Raw genomic sequence first — 13,738 nt, 5'->3', positions numbered from 1 at the left:
AGAACTAGTACAGGCGTGATGGGCTGAATGACCTTCTGTGCTGTAAATGGCTGATTCTAACCCCCAAAAGCAAGCCAGGACGAGAGTCAGGCTGACACTCAGTGGGGCGGGCGGTTCATGTGACTTTCCACGTGTCAAGATACCCGTTTAATCAAAACAATCAACTGGGACATGTCACGGTGTGGTCATGGGGTGGCACTGTGATACTCAAGTTACTGAAGCAAGAAGGTAACACTCACTGAGTTACTCTCTGCTTCCCCCTATTGCCTATGGTAAACCTGATTTCTTGTGAAGACCTGAGAGATTCTTTATCCCATTTCCCTTTGTGAGCAAAGCTCCCTCTACACTGTCCTTCCACACTCCCAGCTCAGCCACTCAGCCACTCTGTTAGAGACAGAGTAAAGCTCCCTGTCCACTGTCCTCGGTTAGTGGTGGTGTTGGTGAGGAGAGGGGCCGGGACATGGAGATGGAAGTTTCTGTGCCATTGGCAGCCGGCACAGCCCTGTGTTATGGAGGCGGAGGAAGCAGTGAGGTATGCAGCAGGTGCTCACTTGTAGTTTTTCTTGCGATAGCAGGATGTGAGCAGAGTTTGAGAACAGGCAACAATACAGTAACTTAGTTTTGTACAAATGTAATTTGTTGTTGTAATTATTGACTTTCTTCGTCTCTGCGTAATATAGTACGTACCTTGAAGTGGGTGTGTCTGCGTGTGTTTCTCGCTGGGTGTGTGTCAGTGTGTGTGTCTCTCTCTGGGTGGGTGTGTCTCTGGGTGTGTGTCTGTGTATGTCTCTCGGTGGCGGGAAGGTGTCTGTGTGTGTGTGTGTCTCTGTCTGTGTGTCTCTGTATGAACCCGGAGAGTGAAGGGAAGATCTGAGTCACATCTCCAGGAGGTCAGCCCAGGGCAGAGGCAGCTGGAGTGCAGGAGCCGTGTCCAGCAGCAATACAGTTTGCCTTAGTGTCCCCGAAAACATATTGTGATGCAGACAGTATCGATGAATTTGTACACGTTCTGGATTTCACATCACGTATTAAGTGTGAGAAAACTCTGGGAGAAATGCTAAAGCAGATGATACAGAATCACCTGGTGGAATCAACATTTCCGAAGGTGGTCGTTGCTCTTTGTACGTTCGCAACACGACCAGTCACCGTCTGTGACAGTCTGGCTGTGTGCGCAGCTCGAGCCTGTGAGGCTGTCAGTGTTACCGCTCGTTGAGCTGTGCTGAAAGCTGATCACATCTGCTTGCCGAGATGGTGCACATCCCCTGCCCCCCCCCTCTCGCTCACCACCCCCCACCCGCCTGTGGCTCCTCTCATTCGCCACTGGCTGCCTTGAGCCGCTATCGCTGGCTGTAAGCACATTAGAGTAAAGCTGAGCGAGCTCCCGTGCTCATGTTAGCTGCAGTCAGCGTCTCTGTCTGTGCGGACGCCTCGCTCCTCACGCCTTCGCCCTGTGTTGATCGGCCGTGCTCCGGCCATGGGTAAGTGACCGACCGACCAGCGATCGGCGTCAAGATGCGCAATCTGGTGTCCGATCCCTTCCCAAGTCATCACCGGCTCCCGGGTCTCTCCCCCACTCCCCCCAGCACCACCCCCTTCCCCATCTCCATCTCCCCCACCTCACCGAGCACCAAGCTCCCATTTGCATCCTTGAAACCGAATCTTTTGAAATTCTAAATTGTAACTATCTGGTCACAGAGAAAGAGAGAGAGGGAGCGCGGAACGGGGAGACATACAGAGAGAAAGAGATAGAGAGAACCGGGAGGGAGAGGGACAGACAGAGAAAGAGACAGAGTTACATGGGAGAGAGAAAGGGAACAGGAGATAAAGAGAGACAGACAAATAGAGCGTGGGAGAGAGAGACCAGACGATAGAGAGAGAGGAAGAGAAATACAGAGAGAGAGAGCCAGGGAGAGATTGACAGAAAGAGAAGCAAAAAGAGAGACACACATGTACACACAGACACAGAAAGAGAGAATTGCAGAGAGGCAGAGACTGGGAGAGAAAGATGGAGACAGAGAGAGAGAGACAGTGACACACACACACACACACAGTCAGACGTGTGGAGAGGATGTGGGCTCGAGGACTAATCCAGTCTGTCAGTCTGTAGTGGCAATTAATACCAGTCCAGATTACAGAGTTCACAATAGGTGCTCTTCCTGCTCTCCCACCCCCCCACACTCTCTAACCACCCCCCTCCCCCCCCACCCACATCTCACCTCCTAGGGGTCTTCAAGTCCCACCTAAAAATCTACCTCTTCCATGATGCCTATGGTTACCTCCTCTTCCCTCTCACATGGCATCTGACCCTGTCTTTGGGAAGCGCTCAGAGAGGTTACCCTGTGTGAAAGGCGCTGTATAAAATGAAAGCTGTAACTACGTTTAGTGTGCCCTTTAGGCCTGAGTGTGCTGTGTACAGTCTGCAATTAACCGGCATGTGATGCTATGTAGTTAGTCCACATCTATCTCAACTATTGTATACTACTAGCGCAGTGATAGCGCTCTCGCCTCTGGGGCTTTGAATCACATAGTCTAAACGGACACTCCAATACAGTGCCTGGGGTTGTGTTGGAATTGTTCAAAGCACCGTCATTCAAATGAGTCATTGAAATCGAGGCTGTAAAGTACCTCGAGTCTGAGATTGGGAGATTCAGACAAAAAAATGTATCTTGATGGAGATTGGGTCCCTTTAAGAGTGAGCGTTCTCTGCAGAGATAATGATATTCTCAGCAACAGATCTGTCAGCGCTGTTGAGTCAATGACTGGATAATGAAAGGCTGGAGGAGTGGGTTTCCCCGAGCTCCAACTGCGCTGGAGAACAAGGCACTGGGAGAGGCTGTCTGCTATCCTCCTTGGTGGGGGAGGGTCTCCTTGGACCTGTACTAGCTCCAAAGTGACATGTTTGGCAATGGAATTTCGGAATCAGACCAGTCCTCAGCGTCGGTCTCCAGTCCGGTTCCTGAGCCAAGCAGGTTCGCAGCATTCCCAGGCAATGCTGATGACAGCACAGCCCAGCCTGTCTCACTAGCAGAACTTGGAAGGACAGACCAGTCACTGAGGCAGGGAATCCTCCCACTTAACTCTTCTTAATCCTGCTATCGGATAGGGTAGTCCTAGCTGGACAAGCAGTGGGAAAGCTGGGCAAGCAGTAGGAAAACTTGCTAGACAGCGCTCCCAATGGCAAGCTGTGAGGTTTCAGCTGGTTAGACTCCAGCAGTTACCCCAATGCACACTCTGGGGTCCCAAGCCTTTGCAATTGCCAACCTGTACCTAATACTTTCTGGAATTAGGTAAACAGGATGCATCCCTCCAGGGAGAGACTCTTAAGCACAGTGATGGGTTTCATAATAAGTCAAACAACCGGCTGCCTGCCACCAAAAAGAAAAAGTACCTGCAAAATTGTTGCCACGTTCACCCACAAACACAAAGTTATTGCACCTTACAGCAATTCCATGTGAAGATGGTTGAGATGTTTCGATGTTCTGGGCACTGTATTGAATGGAAGGAACATTGTTAAACTAATCCTTAACAATCCCTGCATTTGGTGTAGAGCCTTTCCGTCAGGAGGATGTCTCAAAGCGCTTCACGGGTTTACTGTGAAATCGAGTGACTGCGTATTTGTAGGCGAACGCAGCGGACAATGTGCACACAGCAATGTCCCACAAACAGCCATGAAGTGAGTAACTATTATTTGAGGGATTGTTGGCCAGGACACCCGGAGAGACAAATTCCCTTTTCTTTTCAAATAGCACTATGGGATCTTTAACATCCACCTGAACAGGCAGTCAGGATCTTGGTTTAACGTCTCAGCTTTGACAATGCAACACAGGCCCAGCGCTGCATTGGAGAGTCAGCTTGGTCTATGTGGGTTCAAGTCCTGACGTGAGCTTGAACCCACAACCTCTGACGCAGAGACAAGAGTGCTACCGCTGAGCCAGGCTGACCTTTTGACCATGAGAGTTGTGGTGTTTCCCTGTGACTAACTGTGGCCTTGCTATAGATGCTCTGAATGAGGCTCTGAGCAACCTGCGGGTAACAGCGGAGGGAGGCGAGGACGAGAACATTCTTCACTGCCTGGACACGGTGCTGGGAGCTCTCAGCAAAGACAGTTAAGTATTAGCTTTAACCTAGTTCTGCTCTGAACGGAAAGGTTGTTGGAATAGAATGTGCACTCTCTCCCTGGAGGGACGCAGTCTTCTTTACCTAATTCCAGAAAGTATAAAGGTGCAGGTTGGCAAGAGCCAAGGCATGGGGGCCCCAGAGCGTGCGTTGGGATAGCTCCTGGAGTCTAACCAGCTAAAACCGCAGAGCTTGCCATTGATACCGGTGACTGGCAAGCTATCCCGCTGCTTGGCCACCCCATCTGTTAGGGCTTTGGCTTGCCGGGTTAACAGGAGCTGAGTGGGAAGATTCCCTGCTCCCAGTGACTGGTCTGCCTTTCCAGGTCCTGCTGATGAGCCAGGCTGGGCTGTGCTGTCATCAGCGGTGTCCTGGAAGCTCTAACACTCAGCTGCCCGCGGGGCCTGTACAAAGGATTGTTAAGGAATTGTGCCCCGGGAATTTGATTGGAATCACACACCTCTGTCCGTCTGTCACCGCCCCACACAGTGTGGTTATTTGGGATGGAGCAGGAATTTGCTCCTGGTTGGTGATCTTGCAGATATTCCAACAGAAATGGTCTTGGAATGCTTCCCTTCCATCTGCACACATTAGTTCTTGGCAGTCTGTCCACCCCCATCCCCGGAGTCAGCCGAGGGAGAGAGCTGCTGAGCAATTGAACGCCTGCACTGCCAATTAATGCAAAGCGTTCAGCTTTGACTTTGTTATTTATAACCAAATCAACATCTGCACTAAAGGCTGCAATTTGCCCCGTTGCCACAGAAACCGTGGCACTAATAGCACTCCACACCGACAGCAAAGTCGGGAACCCTCCTGAGTAAGTGATGGCTCAGGGGAGAGAAGGGGAGGGGGCGAAGGACAGAACGATCAGTGGCCCTGCCTGAGCAGGGGGAAGCTGAGCGATCACACGCAATGCTTCACACACACTCCTCTGCCCCAGTGAGACCTTCTCTCTCACCCCCTCAGGGAGCATTGAGGTCAATTGTGGCCCTGACAGAGATAATAATAATCCTTGCATTTGATATACCGCCTTATCACGTCATTGAGACGTGGAGTGAGTGACCAGTTTTATCTGGGGAATTGTTGTTGGCCAGGACACCGGGGTAATAATCCCTCCAAAAAAAATGTGATCACTCAAACCACGACTGTTTGAGGGACGCTGCTGTGAGCAATTGGCTGTCGTGTTTCACCCACAAGTTACTCATTCAATCTAATTTACAGTGTATCCTGTGAAGCACTTTGAGACGTCTCAACGAAGTGATAAGGCACTATATCAAATATAAAGATTATTATTATTATTATTGTTTAACGCTGTGTGTGATCTCTCCCAGGGAAGGCTGTGTCTCAGGCGGTGGTGGACAGTGATGTGCTGCCCAGCCTGTCCACTCTCCTCACCTGGAGCCCCACCTACAGGAGCAAAGCTGCCAACGTCATTGCTGAGCTGGCGAAAAACGGTCAGCATCAGACTCTGCCTGTGTTTGTGTCAGTGTCTCTGCCTGTGTTCGACTGTGTCGGGGCTGTGCTGCTTTGGGGCTGTGCTGGGCTAGGGCTGTGTTGGGACTGGACTGTGTTGAGGCTGTGTTGGGGCTGTGCTGGGCTGCGCTGGGGCTGTGTTTGGGCTGGTTTATGTTGGGGCTGGGTCGTGCTGGGGCTGTGTTGGGACTGGGATGTGTTGGAGCTGGGTTGTGTTGCAGTCCCCTAGATGGCTGAAGCCGTTCCCTGTGTTCTGGCCGCAGACGAGGTGAGGCAGCCGTGTATCGATGCCCAGTTGGTGCCAGCGCTGGTGCTGCTCCTGGACAGTACCGAGCAGGAGGTTCTGCTACACGCTGGCAGAGCCATCGGCCGCATCTGCTTCGAGAATCGTGAGTGCCTCCTCTTTGCTTCCTCTCTCGCCAACTACTCTCTGTTTCTTCTCTCCCCACCTTCTCTCTCTCTCTCTCCATCCTCTCTCACTTCAGCTCTTCTGTGTTGGACTGCTCGGCTGCTCTGGGTTGGGTCAGGCTTGGAGCTGGGCTGGTTTCTGCCAGGCTAGGGGCTAGGTTGTGCCCTGTTGGGTTGGGCTGGGCTGGGTCAGGGGTCTGTAGCTTGGAGTCACTGAGAGCTTGTGTCTTGCAGGCGAGCTGCAGGAGGAGCTGGTGTCAATGGGAGTCATCACGTCCCTGGTGAAAATAATGAGCGAGTCGTCCACCAATGAGGCGCTGGTCAATGTGTGCCTCCTGGCTCTGGGCAACCTGTCAGACATTGGTCAGTGCTGCTCGAGACCCCTCCGCACATATATACACACTCACACACACACATGATAGAACCCACCCACAGAGGTTCCCCCCTCACACACACATACACATGCAGAGCACTGCAATGCCCCCATACACACAAACATCCAGCACTCTGCAGTGTTATTCCCGACGTCCACTGTCTGATAAAGTGACACACTCACATCAGCGGCAGTGTCTCTTGGTTGGGAGAAACGGGGACGTAAGTCAGAGGTTTAGCAGCGTTAAAGAATTGTGGAATCTTACCGGCATAGAAGGGGAAGCCATTGGCGCATTGTGCCTGTGCGGGCTTTTTGAAAGAGCTACCAACCTAGTCCCATTCCCCCGCTCTTACCCCAAAGCCCTCCAGATTGTTTTCTTTTCGAGTAAATATCCAACGTTATTATTCAATCTGTTTCCCTTCCCTTTCAGGCAGTGCCTTCCAGATCGTAATAAGTGGCTTTTTTGGTTGGAATGGGGGTGGGGGTGGTGGAAGAGGATTGAGGTTGACTTTCTGTGCTCCCTGCAGAGGAGGCCAAGGAGCAACTGTGTAAGACTCTGGTGGCCCCGGAGCTGGTCAAGGTGCTGAGGAGAGCCAGGACACACGACCGGCAGGAGACTGTCCTTGAAGTGCTGGCCCTGCTCTCAGAGAACGGTGAGTGACCGACAACACCGACCACAAATTGCATTTGTGAAGCGTCTTTCACATCGGGCGCTGGACAGTCGGGGATTTGCACTCGAGCAGCAGGTTGGGATCAGGAGGGTGAAGGGCAGGGAGGGTGGGGGTAGGAGTGTGGCCTAAGGCGAGGTTGAAGAGACAGGTCTTGAGTCGTGCCTTGAAGGAGGTGAGGGAGGGAGCGAGGCGGAGGGACTGTGGGATGGAGTTACAAAGGGTAGAGGCAGAGAGGCTGAAGACCTGACCGCCGCTGGTGGGATTGGCTGGACAGGTGATGTGGAGCAGGCCAGAGTGGACAGGTTGACATGACGTTAGCAGATCAAGGCCGTGGAGGACTTTGAAGATGAGGAAGAGAATTTTGAACTCTATCCTCTGGAGGGATAGGGAGCCAGGCAAGGGTGGGGTTGATACGGTCATGTAGTTGGTACGGGAGAGTACACAAGCTGCAGATTTCTGGATGATCACTGTCACTTGGTTTTCTCCAGATGTGCTCAAGATGCAGCTGGTGGGGGCAGGGCTCCACGAGGCTCTGGCTGATCTCGTGCAGACGCTGATGGACAGCCCGAGGGGGGAGGACAGGAGCAACCTCAAGGCTGCCTCGGATCTGATTGTCCACCTGCTGCTCGGAGGTGAGATCCCCCTCCCTGACGCTCCGAGACCCTCTCACTCACCAAGACCCCTCCATTTGTCATGTAGGCGTGTCCCTTATATGTGCATACGCAGACATGCTTGCATATACCCCATGCATACCTCGACATACCCTGCACGCAGGATATGTCGGGGTGCACGTGGGGTATATGCAAGCATGTCTGCGTATATCCATATGTGTCCATAATGTGTGAAGGGTGTGTTTGTGTGTGTGGAAGCTATGTTAGTGTGTGTGGGGTGTGTGTGCGGAAGGTGTGTTGGTGTTTGTGGAGGGTGTGCTGGTGTGCGTGGAGGGTGTGTTGGAGTGTGTGGGGGGTGTTTGCTGATGTGTGTGTGGGCATATGTGTTGGTGTGTGGGGGGTACGTGTGCTCCCTCAGGCCTCTCTTCTCTCCCAGACGAGTCGATGCAGAAGTTGTTTGACAACGGCTCTGGTGTTGTCTATCGTACGGTCGTCTCCTGGCTCCAAACCAGCAACAACCAGCTCCAGCTCGCAGGGGCTCTCGCTGTGGCCAACTTCGCTCGTAACGGTCTGTCCCTGGGGAGTGAGGGGTGTGAGTGAGGTGGGGGTTGAAGGGGATGAGGGGGTGAGTGGGTGAGGAGGCAGGGTGCGTGTGTGGGGGAGAGAGTGCGTGTGTGGGGGTGGAGGGTGTGTGTGTAAGTGGGGAGGGTGTGTGTGTGGGGGAGAGGGTACATGTGTGGGTGGGAGGGTGTGTGTGTAAGTGGGGAGGGGGTGTGTGTGAAAGAGGGTGACAGCCATTCTCTCTCCCCCTTCAGATGGGAACTGTTTGCGAATGGTGTGTGTGAGATGGGGGGAGTGAGGAGGGGAGCGGTGGTCGGTGTGAGGTGGGATGTGACGGACATTCTCTCTCTCCGCTCAGATGGGAACTGTGTGGGGATGGTGGCCCTGGGTGTGGTTCATCATCTGCTGGACCTGCTGGAGCAGCACCTGGACAACGGCAACGCGACCGTCCAGCACGCAGCCCTCAGTGCCCTGCGTAACCTCGCCATCCCAGGTCAGCACAGGCCAGGCCGACCCCCACTCCATCCCATGCTGCCCACCCCCTCCACCCCCTCCAGGGCCAGCCTGCAACCCCCCAACCCCATCCCAGGCCATCCCAGGTCAGGACAAGCCAGGCCCACCCCCACCCCCAGGCCAGCTCGCGCACCCCCCACCCCCAACTCCATCTCAGGCCATCCCAGGCCATCCGGGAGTCCTGTAGCTTAGTGGTTAAAGCACTCACCTCGCAAGTGAGAGACCTGGTTTCAATTCCCAGGCAGGGCAAAATGTTGGGTAAGTTTCCTTACTCCACACGCCTCTGTTTACCTGGCAGTAAGTAGGAGCTTGGTTGTTAGTCAACGACAGATCGCTTTTCCAGGGGTAATAATTCCTTCAAAAAGATTGTTCTAAATAATAGTAAATTGGTCACTCAATCCACGACTGTTTGAAACACGGTCGTAGTTGCTTTCCCTTAGTAATAATCCCTCAAAAGGTCACTCAATCCACGAGTGTTTGTGGGACACTCACTGCTGTGTGAAATTGGCTGCTGAGTTTCACCCACAAAATACACAGGCAATCCAATTTACAGTGTATTCTGTGAAGCTCTTTGAGATGTCTCAACGACATGATAAGGTGCCATATCAAATGCAAGGATCATTATTTTTATGATTACTGGCAGTCAGTGTCACTGTCACACTGACCGTGTCTCTGTATTTCACACTGACTCCGACTTGTGCTGCCTTTCAGTTGCTAACAAGGTGCGGATGCTGGAGGAGGGGGTGGTGGAGCGGGTTCAAAGCCTCCTCACCTCAGACAGGCCCCCCGTCCAGTTCAAGCTGCTGGGGACCCTCCGCATGCTGGTGGACGGACAAGGTAACATCTCAATGACAACAACATCAAATTATATTTGCACAGCGACTTTCACGTCGGAAGGACGTCCCAAGGCGCTGGCCGGGATGTGCACCTGAGCTGGGGATTGGGATAAGGAGGGGTGGAGGGCAGTGGGGGGGTTACCCTCGTGTCTATAGATTTTTCCTCTCCTGGCGTTTTTTTCATGGAGGGGTGGGGGGGAATAAAATGGGGGACATGCCCTCAGACACCTGATTCAATCCATTAATTGCCGCAGAGTGTGAGAGTCAGCAGGCAATTGTATTGTGGGTGTTACCTACCTCAGGGTCTGGGTTCATCAGATAAATATACCCGGCTGGAGAGGTATTCCAAGCTGTGTCGTGTCCATGCCAGCCTTTTCCAGGCACAAGGCTGATTCCCAGATGACCAGACTGGGTAATGAGATACTGACCTGTCCACTCCCTCCGCTCAGCAGTATCCTGGGCAGAGACTGATTCTATAAGAGCTGCCGTGTGGTGACTGTGATCTCTCTGTGACTTCTCCCTCCCGCGCGGTGCCTGTGATCGCTGCTCTAACCTCTCTTCCCCGTTGCTGTTTCCCCAGCGGAGGCGGCTGACCTCTTGGGGCAGGAGCGGGGTTTGCTGCAGAGGCTGGTGCAGTGGTGCGAAGCCAAAGACCACGCCGGTGTCCGCGGGGAAGCCAACCGTCTCCTGGCCTCTCTCATCCGGCACAGCAAGTCCCAGGTCAGTGCCCACACATTCCCCAATAGCCACGCAAACACTCACTGGATGAGCAGAGATATTTTGCTTACAAGACAACGGTGGCGTGATCCCAGAAATTCAGGCCCTTTCCCAAGTCCGGCACCCTGCAATAATAATAAAACTAATCCTTGCATTTGCTACAGCTCCTTATCACGTCATTGAGATATCTCATGGGAACATAGGTACATGCGTAAGCCATTCAGCTGCTCAAGCCTGACTCCGCCATTCTATAAGATCATGGCAGATTTGTACCTCAACTACAATTAACCAAAATTAAATATATAAAGAAGTATAGCAAAGCGCTTCACAAGATATACTGTAAAGTGTTCACCCGATAAAGTGGATTCTAAATACACTTAACTGTAAATTACTACTTGAGCAGAGAGCCCAAGGGAGTAGATAATTATTTGGGGAGGACAAGTTTGCAGGGCTACGGAGAGAGGGCGGGGGAGTGGGATTGATTTGGATAGCACTTTTTAAAGAGCCGGCACAGACACAATGAGCCAAATGGCCTCCTTCTGTACTGTATAATTTTTTGATTCTATGAATATATAAATTAATTAAAAGTATAAAAATACACTGTAAAGTTTAGTGACTATATTTATAGGCAAACACAGCAGCCTATTGCACAAACAGTCATGGAGTGATAATAATAATCCTTGCATTTGATATAGCGCTTTTCACGTCGGGAGGACGTCCCAAAGCGCTTCACAGAACACACTGTAAAGTGAATTGACTGTATATTTGTGGGCGAACGCGGCAGCCAATTGCGCACAGCAATGTCCCACAAACAGTCGTAGATTGAAAATGACCAATTTATTATTGTTTTTGATTTTGGAGGGATTATTATTAGGCTCTGTGTGGAGTAAGGAAACTTGCCCAAGGTTTCGCCCTCTGCCTGGAATTGAACTCAGGTCTCTCACTTGCAAAGCGAGTGCTCTAACCACTGAGCTGCAGGACTCCATTTGAATTTTGTTTGTGCGATTGTTGGCCCTGGGGAGGAACTCCCTTCTCTTTTCGAAATGTGCCACAAGATCTTTAACATCTACCTGAACAGGCGCACGGGACCTGTGAAGCACTTTGAGACATCCGAACGACCTGATAAGGCGCTATATTATTTTTATTAATCAAATAAGATTTGTTATTATTATTATTGTTCACTGAGCCATTTCTTAAGTAAACCTCTACTCCTTCCCGCTGGGAACCCCTTGCCCCTTGACCACTCTCCCCCCCCTCCCCCCCCCCCACTGTGAGTTGGCACCAGCTTCACAGCGGGCACAGCTGTTGGCCAAGACCCCTCCCATGAGGAGCTGGATTAAGCAGCTGGTGCTCAGTTGGCCTGGTAGCATTGCTGTAGCATTGGATTTGCACCTCCAGAACATCAAGTGTCTGGCACGTCACAAGCTGTCCTGCGACAGTCCGTCCACCGCGCTGAAGGCAGATGTGCGGTGGCTCTGTGTAAGTGTGCGCTGCTGTGGAAGGCTCTGCGTAAGGGTGAGCTGTGACACACGTGTCGACCCCATGTTGGACAGGACGTGGTGGGAGCCGTGGTGCAGTCGGGGGGAGTGAAGCACCTGATCTCCATGGCCATCAGTGAACACGTGATCATGCAGAACGAGGCTCTCATCGCTCTGGCTCTGGCATCAGCCCTGAATTTAGGTAAGAACACGTGACCCTCACAACGACGACGACGACAACTTGCCGTTGGCACTCGTATAAACTAGCGACGGGGGAATCTAAAGGATAATTTAGGAGGAGCTACTTCACGCAGACGGTAGTGAGGTTGTGGAACTCGCTGCCTGAAGTGGTGGTTGAATCAGACAGTGTAGATGCAATCAAGAGAAAGCTAGAGCTTCACATGAGGGAGAGGGGGACAGAAGGGTGTGGGAAGGAGGGCGGAGCCGGGGTGGGCGTGGGGGGGTTTGCGGGGGAGGCTCTGTGGAGTATAAACACCGGCACGGACTGGCTGGGCTGAATGGTTTGTTTCCGTGCTGTACGTTCTGTGTAAATCTTATACGCGTGGAGTGTCTGGGAGCACTTAACCGGTTCTGAGACCTTAAAGCTTGGGCGGGTGTTGGTGGGGGGGGAAACCTACACGTCCATGGTTTAAGCTCAACTGATGAGCATTGAGGTCCAAGTGGGATTGTACCAGGTAAAAGGCATGAACCTGTGAGGAGCTCCCGGTAACTTGTGTGATGACCGGCTCCTGATAACTGCGTGACGAGAAGCTCCTGGCGTAACCGTGTGGTGTGTGTTGGGCACAGACGCGGTGGCTGGTGTGTACCTGGAGGCCGGGCTGGTGCCGGCTCTGCAGCAGCTCCTGGAGAGCGAGGTGTCGGCGGAGGAGGTGAAGTACAATTCCATGGCGTTGCTCTGCAGCCTCACCAACTCAGGTCAGGAGCCGGCGAAAGCCACATCGCGGGTGTCTGTGTCTCTGGCGCTCCCCGTCCCGGCCGCCCAGCTCCACACGGTCACAAAAAAAGTGTCGCCCGATCCATACACTTGCACTCAAACCCTGATTCATATGATCTAACCACTATCCTGCAGAGCCCCGTAGCGTAGTGGTTAGCATGCTCGCCTCGCAAGTGAGAGAACCCGGGTGCGATTTCCAGGCGGGGCGCAATCTTAGGCTAAGTTTTCTTACTCCACACCCCTCTGTTTACCTAGCCGTTAGTAGGAACCTGGTTGTTACGTCGATTGGTGGATCGCTTTCTGGGGGGCAAAAACCCCTCGAAAAGGCCCATCTCAAGACCTTCCTCTTCTCCTTTGGGCTCTTCCCAATCCCACCCCACCTTGTCCCCCATCCCTCCTGACTCCGGTCCGCAGCTCGGGTGCAAACCCCTCACTGTCCAGCGCCTAGGGACGTCCTCTCGATGTGAAAGGCGCTGCGTAGATCTGCCGTTTTCCTTGGCGAGGGATTGACCGCTCGTCTCTCGCAGGGGACCTGAGGCAGCAGATCGACGACAAGAACGTGAAGGAGTCCCTGGAGCGCCTGTGTGAGCACACCAACCCCCGGGTGTCTGAGCAAGCCTGCCTGGCCCTGCAGGTGCTGTGTGGGGGGAGCTGAGGGTCTGCCCACCTCGCTCGCTCGCACCCTCCCTCCCTCTAGCCGTCTCGTAGTCTCAGTCCTGCCTGTTAGTACGTTTTGAATCCAGCCCTAGGGCCTCTCTCACCTGGCGTTCTGTGCCGTCTGCACTGTAGACAGTCTGACTGCCATCTGTGCCACTGTATCAGACTATATATCACTAGGTGTTTATAGATTACACTGGAGAAAGCCCGTCCGAATGTCCCACTGGAGTGTGACTGAATGACACACCGTGTGCCAGGGTCTGTCCGCCTGTTCAGGTGGACGTTAAAAGATCCCGTGGCGCTATTCGAAAAGAGAAGAAAGTTTCTCTCTCTCACGATATCCTGGCCAACAATCTCCCAAAATAATAA

General features: G+C 52.8%; 1 protein-coding gene across 1 annotated transcript; it reads left to right on the top strand.

The window, feature by feature from the left end:
- The first annotated feature begins 4,619 nt into the window (after positions 1-4,619).
- Positions 4,620-13,367, top strand: LOC103185880 (rap1 GTPase-GDP dissociation stimulator 1-like). Its single transcript, XM_042336808.1, has 13 exons — positions 4,620-4,641; positions 5,448-5,570; positions 5,853-5,978; positions 6,232-6,360; positions 6,898-7,023; positions 7,530-7,673; positions 8,089-8,220; positions 8,572-8,706; positions 9,438-9,563; positions 10,143-10,282; positions 11,833-11,959; positions 12,565-12,693; positions 13,240-13,367. The coding sequence occupies exons 1-13, from the start codon at positions 4,620-4,622 to the stop codon at positions 13,365-13,367; spliced, it is 1,587 nt and encodes a 528-aa protein (XP_042192742.1).
- The last annotated feature ends 371 nt before the right edge of the window (positions 13,368-13,738 follow it).

This window comes from Callorhinchus milii, unplaced genomic scaffold (genome assembly GCF_018977255.1).
Source record: "Callorhinchus milii isolate IMCB2004 unplaced genomic scaffold, IMCB_Cmil_1.0 Scaffold7, whole genome shotgun sequence".
NCBI classification, from domain to species: Eukaryota; Metazoa; Chordata; class Chondrichthyes; order Chimaeriformes; family Callorhinchidae; genus Callorhinchus; species Callorhinchus milii.
The sequence above is the reverse complement of the archived record's forward strand: the minus strand, read 5'-3'. Positions and strand labels throughout refer to the sequence as shown.